This window comes from Odontesthes bonariensis, chromosome 1 (assembly GCF_027942865.1).
Source record: "Odontesthes bonariensis isolate fOdoBon6 chromosome 1, fOdoBon6.hap1, whole genome shotgun sequence".
In the NCBI taxonomy this organism is placed as follows: domain Eukaryota; kingdom Metazoa; phylum Chordata; class Actinopteri; order Atheriniformes; family Atherinopsidae; genus Odontesthes; species Odontesthes bonariensis.
In genome coordinates this window covers 30,092,676-30,112,737 of record NC_134506.1, presented here as the reverse complement: position 1 = coordinate 30,112,737, position 20,062 = coordinate 30,092,676, and the positions used below count along the sequence as shown (strand labels likewise).

Sequence of the window (20,062 nt, the reverse complement as noted above, 5' to 3'; positions counted from 1 at the left end):
ATGGACAATTAAAAGCATCTTGGTGAACATCATTAGTATGGTGATTAAAAAGCAACCAGAAGAAACTGCATTATGAATAAAACATCTGACCCACGTCTTAGCGAAAACCACAACAGAGTGCTTTCAAAGTTCAGTGAGGCTGACATCAGTCTACACAGAATCACCGCTGTGCCCCAGCTTGTCCTTTCCAGTGTCATCTTCAGCAGACCCCTGTCTTTCCCAAACAAGCACTGTCTCCCCTTTCAAGCCTGACATAAAAGAGGAGAGAAAAGAGGAAGAGGAGTGCTAGAGAAGACTCCTCTGAGAACAAGACACAGATCTGTCATTTCTGTAAAGCCTTGTAGATTTCCCTGCTGTAAAGCCTGTGCCGGTATGAGAAGGATTTCTCTGCCTGTCTGATCAACCACAGCTTAGAAGCAAATACACAACCATTCGGCCGATATCTGGTGCTTTTGGAGACACAGCATTTAGTTCCTCCAACACCTCACTGCAGGTGGACAGAGAAGTGAGGGACCGCACAAAGTGAAAGACGTGCAGAGACACAGAAAAAGCGGAGTTCGAACCTGAAGAGTTGTGAATTTCCAAATCTTCCCTATTTGGGCTTTCCCAGTCCAATGGTAGGCGCAACATTTAATCCTTAAGCTGACACCGTTCCCATGTGCAGAGGGGTGATTTGATTTGGCTGGTTACAGTCTGGCTGCAGCTCAGTTCCCCACATTAAACTATAATCTTCTTCATTCTTCCCAGATACGACAGGAAAATTACATAATTATGTTACGGCTACAAAATGAAAAAAGGTTGCATAGGGGACTTATGTTCATACTACACAGAGCAAAAAATCTTCAATGCTGATTGTAACCATTTTAATTAACCTGATTAAGCTGAAGCCCAGCTCGACTCTGAGCTCCTGACCTACTTATCTTAAATCACATCTTCATTTTCTTGTGAGTTTGCTTAGACTTGAGCACCCTGGTGTGTCAGCAGGCTTTTAAATGAATCTTTATGAGTACCTTTACCAATGATGGGAGGGCTTCAGGCCCAGAGGCCCAATGTCTTAAAGAGGACACAAGGCTTGGAGAAAAAAAAACACAGGGAGAATTTAAAAAATGCTATCTGACTTTCTGTGCACATCTGGAAGATGAGGTGGAGGAATCCTGGGGGAGAGGGTAAATCCGAATGTATGACCTGCCAATCAAATATATGATTTGTCTAACTTTGCTGTTCAATCAGTGAACTGCTGATCGTCCAACTCTGGCTTAAGTGGGTATTTACATCTGGCCATGCTGCTGGTATAGATGAAAACCAGGGAGCATCATGTATAACCAAAACATGTCGATTCACCTGCATAACTAAGTCTTTTAAATACAATTCAAAGGCTGTAATGCCTATCCTTCATTGAAATGCCTCGAGCATCCTTGTCACTGCATTACGTATTGGATATCTTCAATGTGTCTTGTTCACTCAGGGAAAGCTTATTAATTTGCACAGCTGCAGTGTTAGAGGCTTACAGAGGACAGACAGAGACGGAGAGAAAATTAAGAGAAAAGAATGTGAAAAAGTAACAAATGGGGGTATTTTGTGGAGTTTGGTGACCCAAATGGAGAGGAAAGTTGAAAGAGAAATCAAACAGAAAGAAGACAAGAAGAGGGACAGAAAAAAAGGCAAAAGAAATAAATAGTGAAAGTATTTAAGATAAGATTTGTTCTAATGAAAACTGAAGCCCCTTCAGATGCTGCCATACAGCAGATTCAAAGACCTCCAAAGCCAAAGTTTCAAGTATAAAAGCTAGTACTCCTACCGCTACTTATACATCACATTCAGAACTCTGACCTAATGAAACACCTCTACTGACTAGTGTCCATCACAGATAGCCAGCTTTAGAAGATTACTCTTGTCACACATAGGTTTTGAAACCCAAAAATGATACATTCTCAACCTTGAATTTAGAATTTCTGGCACTCTCAGAAACTAACTGCAAATTTCAATCTGAAATGTGTGCATATCTTCCCTTGTCAGTCATCCTTTATCTGTTACTTTTGCATTGTAAATAATTTTCTTGTATAACACAGCATGAAAGTATCAAAGATCTTCTATCTTCGATGTGTATTATCTCTTAAAATGGTTAAACCATGTAAAGATTGAGAATGATAAGTCATTAACAGCTGCACTAATTTACCAATAATGATTATAATATTCATTGATAATTAATAAGAATTGGTATCACGTAAGTCATCCCAAAACGACTGATCTCTACACTATTATAATAAGTAAATTTGTGCTGACTAAAACAGTCAGCGAGATGAGAGGAGGCACCCTGACTGACTTGCAATGGACTGAACTATGTCACTGTCATGGTCAACAGCCAAATGTCCCAAACTGAAACCACACCAAAGACTTGAGGGCTTATCTCACCAGTTCCACACATTATGGATTTACATGTTATTTAGTACGGTGCCTTCTCATCAAAATACACGTCTCGCGTAGATTTCAGCAGGGTGGCTCGGAGCTGGTAGCGAGGCAGATAAGCAACAGCTCCGTCTAAAGCACATCCTACTTTTATTCTATATTAAGCCTTTACCAGTTAGAAATAAATCTACTTAAAGGACCAGCATTCCCAGTCTGTGGATTATGGCTGGCCTAAAGCTCTGCCTGAAAGCCATGCCTGTGAGATGACTGTTTGTACATCAGGTGAAATTTTTTACATCACTCAACTCAGTTAGTGTGTGTTGAATACTGTACATTAAAGCTTTGTCAGGGAAGGCTGCATGCATGCAGTTTTTCTTACAGAAGTTATCCTACCACCTCTCAAGGAGCTATGTGCAGCACCATGAACTGTGACGTGAGAGTGTGACAATTAACATTTTCTCACTGTTAAAGTCTGTAAAACGAAAGGCAGAGCATCATTTAGCTCCTTTACAGTAGCGAGCTCCCCAGTCCAAGCAGGCGGCAGATGTCTGCTGCTGCTGAGCACATTCACCTGAGCTGAGAGTCAAGGGTCTGGTCAACGACATTTGGACAGCAGTGAAGGAATTCATGCATGTCCCAGCTGATCCAAGGTTCAGTGTGTGCAGAAAGCACAATCCAAACCACAAGTCAGTTGACTTCTCATTGACCGAATAAGGTCTGTTTTTCCAGCTTGTACACAATTCCTCCATAAATATTCAAATCATTCCAAAGTGAAGTTAGCTCAACATTTTACCAATTCAGACAGCAATAAACAACCAAACAATAAACCCCTTCACACATGAGATATGCATAATTAATGGCTTCCTTAAACTGTTAGAGTGATGGGATGTTACAAAAAGCACCGGGGGGGATCATTAACACATGACGCCAAAGCATTCAGTTGTCCCCAGATTAATGGAAAGCAGTGCATGAGTTAACAAGACTTAAAAGACCTGAGGATATCCGGTATTCAAAAATATGATACCTTATTTGCCATTCTAGTTTCTGGGCTCTTTAGATGGCAGTCCCAGTCAGCCACTTTGGTCTTGCACAAATCTTTACAGCATCTATTGGATAGATTTCCATGAGATTGAGTATAGACATTTAGTTTTGTTTTTACATTTTCTTCCCAGATAATTAAACTTTTGATGATCCGCTAATTTTTCCTATAGTGCCACCGTGCGTTTATCTGTCATTTTCAACCGATGGATGGACCGATGAATTTTAGTCTCTAAATAAATGTTTCTATTTTAATCAGCCTCACAATTTTACCACAGCCTAAACTTATTTTGAGTGCATTCGGTCACCAGTTATAAACAAGAGTTGACATATTTGGCAGTTTAAACAGTCCTTGACAAAGTGAATTGTAATAACAAATAAATGATTCATGAAGCTCAAGCAAAATGATCAACAAAACCAAAAGTAGCGTTCCATGCTTTGTGAAAACAAAAGTAAGAACATAAAGACTCAAATTTGTCTTTACTTTGATTTGAAAAAAATTCAAACGGTTCAACTCTTGCCCTCGAAGATAAACCAATGTCATTGTAATAATACACCAGCTTTGAGGTGAAGATGATATGTGCAGGAAAACAGGCCCTTGCTTGTGTGAAAACAAAATATGTTACAACATCTTTTCCAATTTTAGCTGAGCACACCAAGAGGAAAACAGTATGAGAGTAGAGAGACCACTTTGGAGACAAGACCAACCTATTTCAATAATGCATTCGCAGCACAAACGAGACGAGCTCCTTCCAAGTTCTGCATTTGGTTTCAAAAGAATGACCCTAATTTCATTAGTGAGCTATAAAGAATGAGAGCTGATGCCAAATGACTTAACCACTTACTCATATTGATAAAGTATGTCACTCTGCATCACTGCTACTCTATCATTCATTTTATTTTCAATATCTGATATACTTATTTTGGTCCATGATTAAAACAGTCATTATAATAACATCTAGATATTATCCGTCTGACTCCTTGGGGATGTTCGATGAGCTGCATGATGTGTTATGATGCACTTTACAAGGGGGAAAAAATGTAATTCTGAGTGCTTGATTGACAAACTCAATGAATATTGATTTGAATTACATGACTTGAATTCAGTGAAGATAACTTCCTGAAATAAAACTCAAGTATCAAAGGAGATATTGGAGATATCTTCTCTTCGGTTATTTTTTGAGATGTTGCTGATTAACAGCACCAGAATGCTTCTGTCTAATGACTCTCCATGACAACGTAATTGAACCACGTCCAACGAGTAACTGCCAAACAAAACATAGATCTAAATAATCCCTGTATTTTTGTGTCTGCAATTACAGTGATTCAGTGAATTACAATGATTGTAAGGAAAAAAGCAGCCTACGGAAATAGTGAATATACCGTAATATAAGATCAGGATTCTGTTCAGTGGCTACATCCAAACTGGAGCAATACTGCAAAGACTCTCTAGGATACAAGATATAATAATAATTAAATCACCTGAATTTATTTTTATAAAGTGAACACTGAAGTAATGCTTTACCAAGATGATTTATATGGGATTCATATGGAAATTAAACTTCAGTGTGACGGACGTGTACGTTGATGGCTAGTTTCCTTCTCACTGACTATGTGCTCCGGTTAGAGAACAGCTGCGACTTCAGGTGATATTGAGAGTTTTATTAATATTCAGGCATCAAATTAGATTCCAAATACATATCCAATGTATTGTGGTAAATGAATTACAGTTCGTGTGTCTGTGTGTGGTTTCTGTAAAATAGACATATACAGAAAGTAATTAGGAACTGTACAAGCAAATTCTGCATTGTACTAACGTATGCAGAATATACAGCAGTAATATCACACATAAAGTTACATTAACAATATATACACGGTAATATAATTGCACCAAGTAACACTAATGTGAGAAGAAACCAAGTTACTGCAAAGTAGGAAGTAACATCAGGATAATATAAGTGATAAATAGGCACTTATAGGGTTAACAAAGAGAAAAGTAAGTGCAGTACACTTAAGTGACCAAAAGATGGCGCTTTAAGACCACAAATGGCAGAAACGGTATTTGCCGTCAGAAAGTCTAGCATGACGGCTGTTCACGTGAACAATGCATGCTACCATAGACACGGCGACGCAACACTTAGAAGCTAAATATAATGCCTCAAACATTCACAGAACAGAGAATAACGCTACAGGCCGAAAATACTATCAAAGCACTCCCAAACCCGACTGTTCATGTAATTTTAACCAAAGAAATAAGCATTTAACAAGCTATTTAGAAATAGACATTTCCTCGTAGAAATGTATTGGATCTCGTGGTAAACTCGAAGTTACACGGTGACCGAACTAAACAGCATGTAATAAACACAAACAGATGAAATACAACATAAATACAGATATAAAAGATGTACTTACATTGTCATCAACGCACACGTACACACAAAGAATAGAACATTTCAACACGATGCTGGAGCAAAACTGCAGGTGTCTGCCAGCCAAGCGCACTGAAAGTTAAAGTTCTGCATGCAAGCAAGTGCGTGGTACGTCACCGCTGACGTCACAACGCTGACTCCGGCAGGGAGTTTTCCACAGCCGCCCCCGGATTCGTGGAGCGAATACGTAGACTAGGAAAGTCTCTGCTGGATTAGCGTGTACTGGGCTCTCCGTCGTCGGGCATCTCCGGCAGCTCGACCAGCTTGGCTACGGGACGGGTGTAGAGGTTACCTTTGATGTCCACCTCTGCAGCTCGTACCTTGCCGTCGTCGCTAGGAATGATGCGGGTAATGCGCCCAACAGGCCACAGCGCTCTCGGGAGCCGAGGGTCGAGCACCATGACAACAGTGCCCACTACTAGATCTGGTGTAGGAGTTCTCCACTTCTGGCGGGGCTGTAGCCCAGGTAGGTACTTGCTGGTGAAGTGACCCCAGAAGTGGTCGGCAAGCACCTGACTGTGTCGCCATCTGCGTCGGCCCAGCAGGTCACTGGAGCCATAGACTGCCTGGGGTAGCGAAGCATCTCGCCGCCCCATGAGGAGGAGATTAGGGGTAATCGGGTCAGGATCGGCCAAGTCAGAGGATGTGTAGCCGAGGGGCTTAGAATTGAGGATGCCCTCAACTTCAATGAGCACAGTCATTAGGGCTTCCTCTGGGAGGACTTGGTCCTTCAGGATGGTCTGGAGAGAGGCCTTCACCGATTTAATCTCCCTCTCCCACACTCCCCCAAAGTGTGGAGCGAGAGGGGGGTTGAATTTGAACAGGATGCACTGTTTGGCCAGCAGTTCCTTGAGTGATGGTTCAAGTGCTTCAAAAGCTTGCTGGAGCTCCTTCTCGCCTCCACGGAAATTGGTACCTCTGTCGCAGAGTATCTCGTAGGGCTTGCCCCGGCGCGCTATGAAGCGGCGGAGAGCAAGGAGAAAGGAGTCTGTGTCCATACTTGGCATCAGGTCGAGATGGACGCAGCGGGACGTGAGACATTTGAAGATGATGCCCCAACGCTTCTCTTGCCGCCGTCCTATCTTGACAGTGTACGGGCCGAAGCAGTCCACTCCGGTGGACCAGAATGGAGGCTTGTTCAGTCGGAGGCGTGCAGCAGGTAGGTCGGCCATCTTGGGGATCGTAGGTTTGCTTCGCCATCTGCGACACTCAACACAATGTCGCTGGTGCTTCCTGATGGCTTGGCGGCCTCTGAGGATCCAATATGACCTCCTGATTTCCGCAAAGACTCTCTCCGGACCGGCGTGCAGGAGACGGTCGTCGTAGTCCTTCACCAGGAGCTGCGTGATGTGATGATCTGGTGCAAGGACAATGGGGTGAATGGAGTCTTCAGGTAGATCATCAGTTTTGCGTAGGCGACCTCCCACTCTGATGAGACCCACATTGTGGTCGTACTCTGGTGAGAGTGATATGAGGCGGCTACTAGGTCGGAGAGGGCGGTCCCGCTGCAGGGCGCCGAGTTCCTCAGGGAAATTGTCAGCTTGCGCTCGCTTCAGGATAGCTAATTCTGTGTCTATGCGAGCTGAAGCAGACATGGGGGCTGCGGCCGCCCCGTGTTGGGACCGGTAAGTGGCGTCCACTAGGTCAGACCAGGTCTCATACTGCAGTGGATCGGGGCAGGTGTCAGTGACTGTAAGCTGGCCACAGAAGATGGATTTCCTGAGCTCGCCTGTATCTTCCACTCTCGCCGCTAAGTTCTCCGGCCAATTGCTAGGGGGTTCATACAGGAAGGCAGGTCCGTTGTTCCAACGGTTCGGTTGAGCTAGCTGATGAAGTGACTTCCCCCGAGTGATGTCATCAGCCGGGTTCTTGTCAGAGGGAACGTACCTCCAGTCACTAGAATCGGTGTGCTCCTGGATTTCTGCTATGCGAATTCCGACGAATACCTTGTACTGAGCTGAATCAGACTGGATCCAACTCAGCACTGTGGTGGAGTCTGACCACATGACTGTGTGCCTCATGGTTAGGGTGAGCTCAGCGTGTAGCAGTTTGACAAGTTGAGCTCCGGTCAACGCAGCGCTGAGCTCCAGACGGGGCATAGAGAGCTGCTTCCGTGGTGCGACCCGGGATCGTGCCATAACAAACGACACATGGGGTTGTCCTTCTGCATCTTCCATACGAAGGTAGGCAACGGATCCGTATGCCCTTTCCGAGGCGTCGCAGAAGACATGTAGGTCAACATTGGAAGGGTCAGCGCTCATGTTGACTGGCATGTAGCAGCGGGGCATGCTGACGTGCTGAAGGTGGGGAAGTTCACTCTCCCAAGTCTGCCACACTGAGAGGAGTTCTCCGGTGATAGGCTCATCCCACTGTTGCTCGTGCCTCCAGAGGGCTTGGATCAGGACCTTGGCACGAGTGGTATAGGGAATAATGTACCCTAGTGGGTCGTACTGAGACGCCAAGACCCTGTACACATTTCTCAGTGTGGGCTCAGATGCTGCTGATTGTCGGTGCTTGTAGCCAAGCGTATCCGAGGGGCAGTGCCACCGTAGACCTAGGGTGGATTCCTGAGGATCAGCTCTCTCTGCAGTTAGCCACAATTCACAGCCTTCAGACCTTGCCTCTGACGGGAGATGGGCGATGACCTCTGGTCGGTTGCTTGCCCACTGCCTCATGTCGAATCCACCAGCAGCGAGCAGTACTCTCATATCATCAATCAGCTGTCTGGCCTGTGTTGGAGTGCGGAGAGACTGGAGGCAGTTATCTACGTAGAAGGCGTTGTAGACTGAGTTCAGGACCTCTCCGTTGCTGGCACTGTTGGTCTTAACGTGCTGTTGCAGTGCGTATATAGCACAGCACGGGCTGCAGGCAGTACCGAAGGGCAGAACACGCCATTCGTAGATGTCCGGACTGCGCTCCTTCTCCATGTCACGCCACAGGAAGCGAAGGAGTGATTGGTCTTCAGGGAGTAACCGGAGTTGGTGGAACATCCCACGAATGTCTCCGCTGATAGCTACTGGGTACTCCCTGAACCGGAGGAGCACGCTGAGCAGTGAGGCTCCAAGGTTGGGTCCAGGAAGTAGGGTGTCGTTGAGGGCAGTCTGCTGGTACTTAAACGAACAGTTGAACACCACTCTGGACTTCCCGTTGTGGTGAACGATGTGGTGCGGGATGTACCAGGACTCCTCTGACTGGCTTGCTTCGTCGCTGCTGATCTTGACGACATACCCAGCTCTCTCCAGTTTGTGTATCTCTTCGTTGTAGACCTTTGCCAAACCTGGGTTGCTGGTTAAGCGTCGCTCAGTAGCGCGTAGCAAAGGCATCACCGCTGATGGAGGTGCATGTAGTTTAGGAGCTGCTGGTTTGCGGAGTAGAGGTGTAGCGTAGCGGGCTATGCCATCTACTGTGACACGGACAGTTCGCTGGTCCAGTGTGGTGACAGCTAGCTGATCTTGCTTCGAGCGTGTTGCCTCCTTCTCAGACCGAAACGGCAGGGTGTCTACTTGCCACAGCATCTCAACATGTCGGTGTAGGTCTTGATTAGGTGACTGGAACGCTGCATGAAGACATGACGTCTCCGTGGAGGGGTTTTGCAAGAAGTTGGTCGGTCCCTGTATGGTCCATCCCAGCAGGGTACATACAGCGATTGGACTGCCTTGAGGTCCTCTCAGTACTGGACATACAGGAGTGATCAGATGTGGATGATCGGAGCCGATGAGGAGTAAAGGCTGGACTACACTGAAGCCTCGCACCGGAACCCCACGGAGATAGTCAAACCTCTTCTTGAGCATCTCGGCAGGGCAGGACTGCTCTGCGAGACTGAGCTCTTCTGCAGTAAAGGCATGACTGATAGCGTATTTCACCTGAGTGTTGTTAGGATTGCATACCTCAAATGACACTGATGCTCCATTAAGTTTCACCACATCTTGTCTGATGGTGCGGAGTGACAGAATTTCATCCTCCCTATGCAAACCAAGACGCCTGGTAGCATCAGGAAGGAGAATGGTTCTTTCGGAGCCGTCATCCAGTATGGCATAAGTGTCCAGCGTCTTGTCTCCGCTGTGTAGCTGAATAGGAACAACCTTCACCATGACACGACTGGAGTGACTGGACTGGCTTACATACACCATGTTGGAAGATGCAGTAACCGTGAAGAGGCTCTGACAGACTTTGGTGGCCACTTCATGCAGGACAAGAAGGTGTTGCTCATTGCAGGTGGAGCATAGCTTCTTTAAGGTGCAGCTCTCCGGCTTATGTCCACGCCCACATCGCCAGCATTTACTCTTTTCCTTGATCCAAGCACCTTTCTCAGCTGTGCTGAGTTTGGCAAACTCTGTACAAGCACTGAGGTAGTGTTCTTGGTTGGAGCAGTAGGGGCAATAGGGCTTAAAGCGCTCTCTCTTCTTGGAGACCTGGCTGGGGTTTGAGCTGAATGGAGAGGTGGCAGAACTTTGTGGTGGCTCGGAGCTCTCAGGCTGGTTAGTCACATAGATAATGGCGGACTTAGACTGCTGGGGCTTGGTAGTCTTGTACTTGCGCTCAGGCTGAGTGACTTCAGGTTTAGAGGCTTCCGTAGCACGTCTTGCCACCTGTATGGCTTGCGCCTTGCGTTCCAGCCAATCTGCAAAATCAGGGAGCGTATATGTCCGATCACTGCCACTGCGGATGATTCCCTTTGATATGCAATGCTCAGCAAAGCGGTCTCTGTATGAGGCAGGTAGCTTGCTTAGCAGTGTGTCCACATGAGAGCCACATCTCAGCTCAGCTCGAGAGGAACCATCGATAGTGCTTAGCAGGCCCACTAGCGTGCTGACGGCGGATGAGAAGTCCTCAAAGGCCTGTGCGTCACCTGGCTTGATAGGGGGAGAGTTCAGAATAGCCTTCAGCTCTCCTTGGACGAGCTGGCGCGGCTGACCGTAGCGCTGTTCAAGGGCGTGCATTGCGCTAGTGTATGGCTTTGGGTCGTTGACATACCTCTTGGCAACCTGATAGGCGTTTGGTAGTTTGAGGAGGTCGATAAGTACTTGGTACTTATAGTCCTCAGTTAGGTGCTTATGTGGACCTAGCACACTGTCCAGTCCTTTCTTCATCATAATGAAGTCACTCTCTTTTCCAGTGCTAAACGGGGTAAGCTTGGGCTTTGGGATGCCGTAGGAAGAGGCTATGGCCATTTCCAGGATGCCAGGAGCTGTTGGCCCCGGTGGTGGGACAGGTTGCCTGTAGGGTGCTGGCGGTGGCATCGCAGGCATGTACGTGGCTGGCGGGAGTGATGGATAATAGGGGTAGTACCCTCCAGATGGGTAAACTGTAGGAGGATAGGCAGGGTACTGAGGATAGGACTGGTATTGTATTGGAGGAGGATGACTACTCGGTTGGACAGGAAGTGGATGGTTGACGGACTGTGCTGGCGGAGCCTGAGGCATAATGGGCTGTGGCGCAGACCGTGGCGGCTGTCCATCCTGTCGATGAGGAGTATGGAGTACAGAGTCGGGGTTGGAGATCCATCCATCATCCGTAGGCACTTGCTGGTAGACTGGCTGGCCAAGCGTGGCTTGGTGTTGTGCATGGGGATCTCCAGCCTGAAGCAGAAGGCTGGGCTGTCGTGACGGGGAGCCATGCTGTGACACTGTCTGCGGTAGGGGCTCTTCGCCAGCTGCAGTACTGTAGCGTGCGGGGCTGTGCACTGGTGTTGACCTAGGGCTGCCATCGAGGCTGTCCAGGGTTAGCCTTGGCAAGCTAGTGTACTGTGGAGGATAGTGATGGTAAGATGGAGGATAGTATGGCGGATTCGCTGGAGCACTCTGTGGATGGGGCAGGCCTTTGGCGCTGTCCATCACAAGCTGACGTAGCTGTTTGGTCAAGTCGTTGTAGCGTGCTTCAAAGCGATGCCGTTGCTCCTCTTCACTTGTCCTCTGCAGGATGGGAACGGGCGTGATGAAGTCGGCAGGCGCTAGCTGGCTAGCTGGTTGACTCTCTGTAGCCTGATAGGGGTGTCGCTCAAAGGGAGGCAGCTGTTCGGCTGGGGAACCGAGTTCGTAGTCTCCAAGATGCCGTGGGAGCTGTCTCACTCTCTGAGGACGGGCTTGGATGTTGTCTTCTCTGTCATCACCTTGGAAGGTCGCCATAGCGCAGTGGGCGGATGATCCGGCTCGAAGGACCACTTGTGACGGACGTGTACGTTGATGGCTAGTTTCCTTCTCACTGACTATGTGCTCCGGTTAGAGAACAGCTGCGACTTCAGGTGATATTGAGAGTTTTATTAATATTCAGGCATCAAATTAGATTCCAAATACATATCCAATGTATTGTGGTAAATGAATTACAGTTCGTGTGTCTGTGTGTGGTTTCTGTAAAATAGACATATACAGAAAGTAATTAGGAACTGTACAAGCAAATTCTGCATTGTACTAACGTATGCAGAATATACAGCAGTAATATCACACATAAAGTTACATTAACAATATATACACGGTAATATAATTGCACCAAGTAACACTAATGTGAGAAGAAACCAAGTTACTGCAAAGTAGGAAGTAACATCAGGATAATATAAGTGATAAATAGGCACTTATAGGGTTAACAAAGAGAAAAGTAAGTGCAGTACACTTAAGTGACCAAAAGATGGCGCTTTAAGACCACAAATGGCAGAAACGGTATTTGCCGTCAGAAAGTCTAGCATGACGGCTGTTCACGTGAACAATGCATGCTACCATAGACACGGCGACGCAACACTTAGAAGCTAAATATAATGCCTCAAACATTCACAGAACAGAGAATAACGCTACAGGCCGAAAATACTATCAAAGCACTCCCAAACCCGACTGTTCATGTAATTTTAACCAAAGAAATAAGCATTTAACAAGCTATTTAGAAATAGACATTTCCTCGTAGAAATGTATTGGATCTCGTGGTAAACTCGAAGTTACACGGTGACCGAACTAAACAGCATGTAATAAACACAAACAGATGAAATACAACATAAATACAGATATAAAAGATGTACTTACATTGTCATCAACGCACACGTACACACAAAGAATAGAACATTTCAACACGATGCTGGAGCAAAACTGCAGGTGTCTGCCAGCCAAGCGCACTGAAAGTTAAAGTTCTGCATGCAAGCAAGTGCGTGGTACGTCACCGCTGACGTCACAACGCTGACTCCGGCAGGGAGTTTTCCACATTCAGCATTCAGGCAGTGTCAGTTCAATTAAACCCCAAATCCATGTTTTTGGACTGTGGCAGGATGCCGGAGAAAGGTACCAGGATAAAATCCAGGTAGCTATGTTGGAGCTTCATGCTGTGGTGGCAGTGCTAACCACCACGCCACTGTGCCTCCAGGATCAACACTGTAAAGCAAATATAAAAGTCACGTTATGACTCATATGCGCTATTGCTCCCAAAGGCCAAATGCCACCAGAGTTAAAGAGATCTCAAACACCTGGGTATATACTGTACATAGTAAAGCCAAGTCTCTGAGGTTATACACATCTCTTACCTTTTACTAACTACATATGGTCCCTGCAGACAGCTGTGACCTCTGCTCAGCTCTGCAGAATTGTATGCAGTAAAATAAATCACACCTCAACCACCATCTCTTGAAGGATCCAAACGTTCTGTGAGATATTGTTTTAGAGTTTTAGAGTCTCTGGTTTTATTGCCAGGCCATGGGAATAAAGGTATTCTCGCTACATTGTTGCTTTTATCCTCAATATCCTTGTTTAAAATCTGACACTGCACGGTCAGACAGTCTCAACTTAAACTGTGATTTCTCCCTATGGTATCTATTGCTATCTGGGGAGCTCCAATGGCACATTTGACCACTCTTCTCAAAGACATCCACCTTTTTCCAAAGGCTGAATATCTCTGCTACACAGCTGTGTCCCGGCCTTCTATTTCCTTCCGCATCAATTAACCCTCTGCTTAATTCTCTGCTTTCAAAAACATCTCTGTGGACCACTGCTGGGTTGGGTCTTTCGTGCGAAAGTGTGTAAGTGAGTGCATGTGAATGTTCTGAAGGGCAAAACATTTTTAAAAGAACCTGAGAGATCAATGAACACGAGTCTCACCTTGCTTCAAGGATCACAATGTAATCAGCAACATGTCATCAGTGGCCAAGGGGACCTGGCACGCACATTTTGTGAGAGAAATGGGTTTTGGGAGCATATTCTGGTTAGGTGTAACCTGGTCTGTGAATAGGTAATATGAATACTCTAAGGTCCCGTGTCCCATTAAAAAAGCATCTGAGTGTTTCACCTTTGCCTATATGCCATCCTTTCCCACTCTATGCTGCCTTCACATTGAGATGTTTTCCTTTTATGAAGGTTATAAGTACCATCATCCCCCAGTGATGTGATTTCAGTGTAGCAGCAGCAGTTTGAAGTGTAGGCTAATTGAGCTAAACGGAGAGTGTGACCGCTCCTGAGCCCAGAGAGGGCCCTTTTTTCTGGGCCACATCTCTAAGGTGTCCAAGAAAGGACAGCAAGAATCCGCTCACACTTTCAATGTGAGCTCAATGTTGTCAACCTGCACAATGGCAACTATAATGTCCTCTAAGCTGGTGAAAAATAGTGTGACCAGCTATGTTTATCTGGTTTTCTAGACTCTTTGTGTGAAAGATGATTATTGTCCTTAAACGTCATGTTAACAAATTCTGATGGCAGCATATAAATGGCAGTGTTGTTGTTGTACAGAACAGACAATCGATTAAGCTGATGATCCTATTAAAGTTTCCATTTAGACTATTTGCACTTCAACAAGAGACCTGCAGTGTGAAATAATAGCATATTTCATTATTATTCATGTGGGGAATAATTAAATATGCCAACAGAGAGCTAATCCTCCTCAACGGAGGCTACAATACAAATCAAGCATTCCATCCCTGATGTGTGCTTCCAGTTGCTAAAAATCTGGGGTCAGCATATCTTGACGGCAGAGCACTTTGGCTCGTGCTTGGGTGAAGGAGCTGCTTAGAAGTCATGGGGGGGTGCTTTGGTCAACAAAAAACACTAGACACACTATGTCTTTCCCAGATCCGACCAAAGACAAAAGCAGAACCATTAAAACTAAAAATGAAGTTGTCGATCTAGCTAAAAGTCAAGTCCTCTGCAAAAAGCACTTATTTTGCTCTTTATATGATCTTTATATGATTTAAATGATAGTAAGCTTTGAGCATGAGGAAAAAGTTGCCACCATTTGACTGTCTAATCCCTCAAGTTACACAAAAAATGTGATTATATGAATGAAATCTCAAAGAGAAACAATCATCTTACTCACAACTTGTTGACAGTGCTTAATGCATTTTACAAGCAAAAAGAGGACAAGCAGAAGACCTGAAACTGACATGATGTCACCATTTTATGTCTCCCAGCACCTCCACTTTCAGACGTTGTGAAAGGCTTGCTTTGCCTTTACTGTCAAACCCTTGAAATCTGCATGAGTTGATGGCCTTTGTGTGCTGTCATTTCTAATTCAGCAGCATTGGAATCCCTTCAAGTAACAAGCAACACGTTCAGACAGTGCACATAACAAGCTTCTTCATGATGCAGTCAGACATAAAATTAATACACTTGTTTTTATAAAGCTTATACACAATAATCACTTCCTCTTACTCTGGTGCTCTCTTAATCCCACACAAGCAGTGTGTTTTACTGATTCTAGCCATGCCTCATCTTCATTCCTGTCAATGTGATCACTTTTTGAGACAACGCCAAGGAAATGACAAGTTATGAAAAGAAATGCTTCCAACAAATCTGCAAGGTGCTAACTGGGAGAAAGACTGACTGTTTAAAAGTCTAGTTGAATAAGTAATACAATGGTGCAGCATCACCTTTACCAAAACACATAAAAGCTTCTGAATCAAGCTGGACAAGGAGCCTGATCTACAGCAGGTAACCAGAGAACTAAACATCTTCACAGTGGAACGAAATCATGAAAATCAGTACAACAAGAGAACCTCAAGGTGACAATAAATTGAAATCAGGGCTTTTCTGCTGTTGATCAAACCAGCCACCTTGCCAATAAGGTCTCAGGCCACACCCAGCATTGAATATATTTGAACATTGTACATCAGCTACAGATACACTAAATCAGGGGATTCAAATGCTTTACAACAGGACCTTCTACGAACCCTAATTGCAAATCTTATGAACCAATATTTAATTCATAACAGAAGATGGAAACTATGGCTGCACAATATTAAGAAAATAACAAAAATATTTCAATATATGTTGTCAGTCTCAGGTGTGTATAATGTGACCTGTATTCCACTTCTGCACCTGTGCATGCTAGCTTTTTGAAGAACATGTACAAAAGCAGAACCTCCTCAAAGTGTAATAGGGCCCCTTATTGATACGCCAGTGCTCGTCTTAATTAAAGTCAAAATGTCCCCTCCTCTTTTAATAACAGTTGGTAAATGTTTAAGAACTGAGGAGACCAGTTGCCGGACCTTTGGCAGAGGAATGTTGTCTCATTCTTGATTGATACGGGATTATAGCTGCACAACAGTCCTGGATATTTTTAGTTGTATTTAGTTTCGTGATAACTCAAATGTTTTCATTTGGTCAGAGTTCTGGACTGCAGGCAGGCCTTTTTTTTTTACTACAAAGCCATACTGTTGTAATAGATGCAGTATGTGGATTAGCATTGTTTTTCTGAAATATGCAAGACCTTTCCTAAAAAATAAGTTGCCTGGGCTGTTGTTCTTGAACTTTAGTGCCTGCGGAACTGGTAAGTTCCTAAAGCACTCACATACTATGAGAGATGCGGGCTTTTGAACTGAGAGCTGATAAGAAGTTAGATGGTTCTTCTCCTCTTTGTTACGGATTTCCATTTGTCTGACTGTGGACAGTTTTCCACTTTGCCTCTGTCCATTATAAATTAGCTTTGGCCCAAAGAAGATGGTGGTCTTATGTGCATAATAGAGCTTTAACCTGAATTTTTTGGATGATATGGTGAACTATGTTAATAGAAAAAGATTTCTGGAAGTGTTCGTGAGCCAGTGCAGTGATTTCCATGACAAAACTATTCCTCTTTTTATGCAGTGCTACCTGGGGGCCTGAAGATCACTGGCATCCAAATATTCATTTCCAGCCATGTCTCTTGCACACAGAAATTTCTCCGGATTCTTTTGACGATAGTTTTTCTTTTCTCAAAATCTCCTGATCTCAGGATAATTTGATGATATTGTGTACTGTAGTCGATGAAACTATTCACAGTCTTTTCAGTTTTACTTTTTTGAGGAACATTATTCTGAAATTGCTTCGCAGTTTGTGGACGCAGCTTTTTTCAGATTACTGAACCTGTGCCCATCTGTACTTCTGAGAGACTCTGCCTCTCTAAAGTGCCCTATTTTGTTCATGACCAATCATGTTACTGACCTAGGTGTTTCTTTTAAGGGCCACTTTTCCAGCTCTTTTGTAGGGCCCTCTCCCAACATTTCTCAGATGTTGCTGCCATCAAATTTGGGAGGAACTAGTATTTTTTTCTGAAAGAGCAAAACTTTCAACATTTGCAGAAAAAGCACCTGCTAAAGTACTCAAAATCACCCTAGTGTTTGCTTCTATTCCAATAGGCCACCAATGTCAACTTCACAGCATGTAACCAGCTGAACCAAACAAAAGGGGCTGCTGCTGCTTATTTGTCATGAAGTTCCAAGCCTTTGAGTCAAAGAATGTCTGGACTAAGATGTTGTTGAGGTGCTCTGGATATGTATGTATGACTGTGCATCCTGAACAACATGCATCCTCATTAAATGGGACGAATAAAAAAAAAAAGTAATTTGTATTTTCTAAAAAATGTAACTAGCAAAGCTGAGGGTGAGGTCTCTCATCTGATAAGTGCCCCTTCCTCAGCCAAACATGGTTCCAGTTTGAAGGGCAAAGTGAGACCATGACACCTGCTTTGTAAACACTGGAGGTGCACTTAATCTACACATCATTTCACTATCATGTTGCCAGAGGGTCCAAAAAAAACCTCACTCAACCATCCCGTGACATTGTTCAAGACCAGATTATCCAGATTATTGCAGCCAAAGCAGTGCAAGCATAATGCTGCAAAAACGACAACAGCTTATACACAGATGTATTTTTTAATATCATTCTTTCTGTTGGCATGCAGTCCTGTCTCTGATAAGCCTTGAAATTTACTACGCAATGCACGCACCATCATGACATGTCCTCACAGGTAATTCTCTGAGGAAAGCAACATCTGCATCCTCGTATGATGACAGGCGTCTGACCATAAACACACACCCAGATGTGTCATGGAGCTGAGCCTAAACTAGATGAAACCACCTTTAAAATGTACTTATCCTTGTGAGCAGCTGATTGTGAAAGAGGGAGATGAGCGGGCAAGCGTCGTTTTACCTGATCACTGCCCCCGGTGCGTGCCAAAAACACGTCTTCCACAAAAAAAGGTGATAATGAGAAGAAGGAAATGTTGTTCCCAACTGACCTGAATCGTGCAGGTGTACTCCGAGTCGTCCAGCAGTCTCACAGTGCAGTTGCATTCCCTGTCCAGACTCCTGATGCTGCTGCTCATCAGTCGGCTCAGCATCTTCTCGATCGTCTGCGAACGGGACCAGAGACAAGTGCACACAGCACATAGATACAGGTTCACCTTCTGTCACGTTAACGGCGTCCCTGCTCTTTGCTCCAACACCTGGTCAGCGGGTGCAACTGTGCGGAGAGGCGGCGGCGGCGGTGGTGCATCGTTTTTTCAATGTGTGTGAGCGCTAAGTGGCCGAGGTTCCGCGTCTCTGCGCTCAGGTTTGCACACAGTGCTGCTCCCTCTGGTCCGGTTAAACTGTCACCACCCACCACACCTTCTGCCCCCGTCCCCTCGCCCTTGCCATGCCGCTCTCAGTGCAGCGCTGGAACGGGTGTTGAATGGGCAGTCGGTGCATTTGAGCAGGGACTGAGATGCTGCCTTCGCAGAGTTGACGACAGGAGGCGAAATTCCGATAGGCTGCTGTACGTCGTGACGATAGCCACATGGTGGAGAATAATAACACAACGGGGCCTCTTCTCGCACAGCAGACTTTATTCTGATGGAAGAGTTCGCTGGCGTCTGAAAAACTGTATAAATAAAGTGCATCACCACAAAAGTGTTGCAACACAAGACTGCACTGTCAACATTTTATATGTACAACCCAATCATCCAATCAGACCGTCAGAATGTTCATTTATTTATTTATTTATTCAGTCTAATCCATTTTTAATCGATTCATTTTATTTACGCTGCACGTGTTTATTTCTTTCATGTAGTCGGCACAAGTTTCGTTTGTTATGCAGCAGTCAGAAATGTTTCTGATTACATTATTGTGGACTTATTCACAAGGTCTTTTCTTGAAGCAGTTAAACTCTATCATTATCAGATCAAATGGGAAAAAAGTAAAAAATAAGCAAGGTTTAATCCGATCGAAAAATGTTAAACTGCAGTTAACGACCATTTCCCCACTGATCTATCTGATTATCCGTCAGATAAGACCCGTTTGATCAATTTAATCCAATTTATTTAACCCCTTTTTTTACAGTATCTGAAGCAATGTCTCCCTCTAGTGGTGATTCGTGGCAAACGTCAGTTAAGAAGTGAAAAGAGATTTGAGTCGCAGTACTGCAGGAGCCCAATACTGAAGAATTTCGGCGTGAGACAGTAAATATATCGTATTAATTTTTAATCTTTTAAATTTGGCCAAGTTGCTTTGAGAAGCTGCACAGACTTGACAAACGTGGGTTGTGTGGTGGACAATGTTGGAGTGAAACGTTCCGTGGATCACCGTTAATTAAAAACGGGTATTCTGCTGTTCTTATAATTATTAGCACTCGTGTGAGAGAAATATCTGTTTACTCCATTTAAGTAAGGGGAAAAAAAAATACCGCCCATCTGCCGTGACATTGTTCCACAATGCCGTGACCCGGATTCGAACCGGGGTTGCTGCGGCCACAACGCAGAGTACTAACCACTATACGATCACGGCGAGCTACGATGAGCGGCTGGGAACAGATGTACGATTCCCCAAGTCTTTAGTGTTCAACCGGCTTTTCGGTTGAATGACTTTGCCGTCTCTTTTTTACAGAGTTTTTAACAGAGTGCACTATAGGCGGGTCATGCGGCCTAAATTTTGTCCAAAACACAAAGAGCACGAACACAGCTCTGATGTAAGTGCTGTCGGTTTCTAAGGCGTTTTC

The 20,062-nt window shown here is 44.8% G+C and overlaps 1 protein-coding gene and 1 non-coding gene across 2 annotated transcripts in view; both read right to left on the bottom strand.

Annotated features, from left to right (window-relative positions):
• Nucleotides 1-18,798, bottom strand: part of LOC142378888 (FERM domain-containing protein 5-like) — an 87,027-nt gene extending 68,229 nt beyond the window's left edge. Inside the window, exon 1 of the mRNA XM_075463853.1 lies at nt 18,327-18,798. Within this exon, the coding sequence (XP_075319968.1) occupies nt 18,327-18,428 (102 nt within the window). The 5' untranslated portion in view covers nt 18,429-18,798. The remainder of the gene's footprint in view (nt 1-18,326) is intronic.
• A 981-nt stretch (nt 18,799-19,779) lies between these two features.
• Nucleotides 19,780-19,851, bottom strand: trnah-gug (transfer RNA histidin (anticodon GUG)). Its single transcript has one exon. It is a non-coding gene; the product is annotated as a tRNA-His (tRNA).
• Between the last annotated feature and the right edge of the window lie 211 nt (nt 19,852-20,062).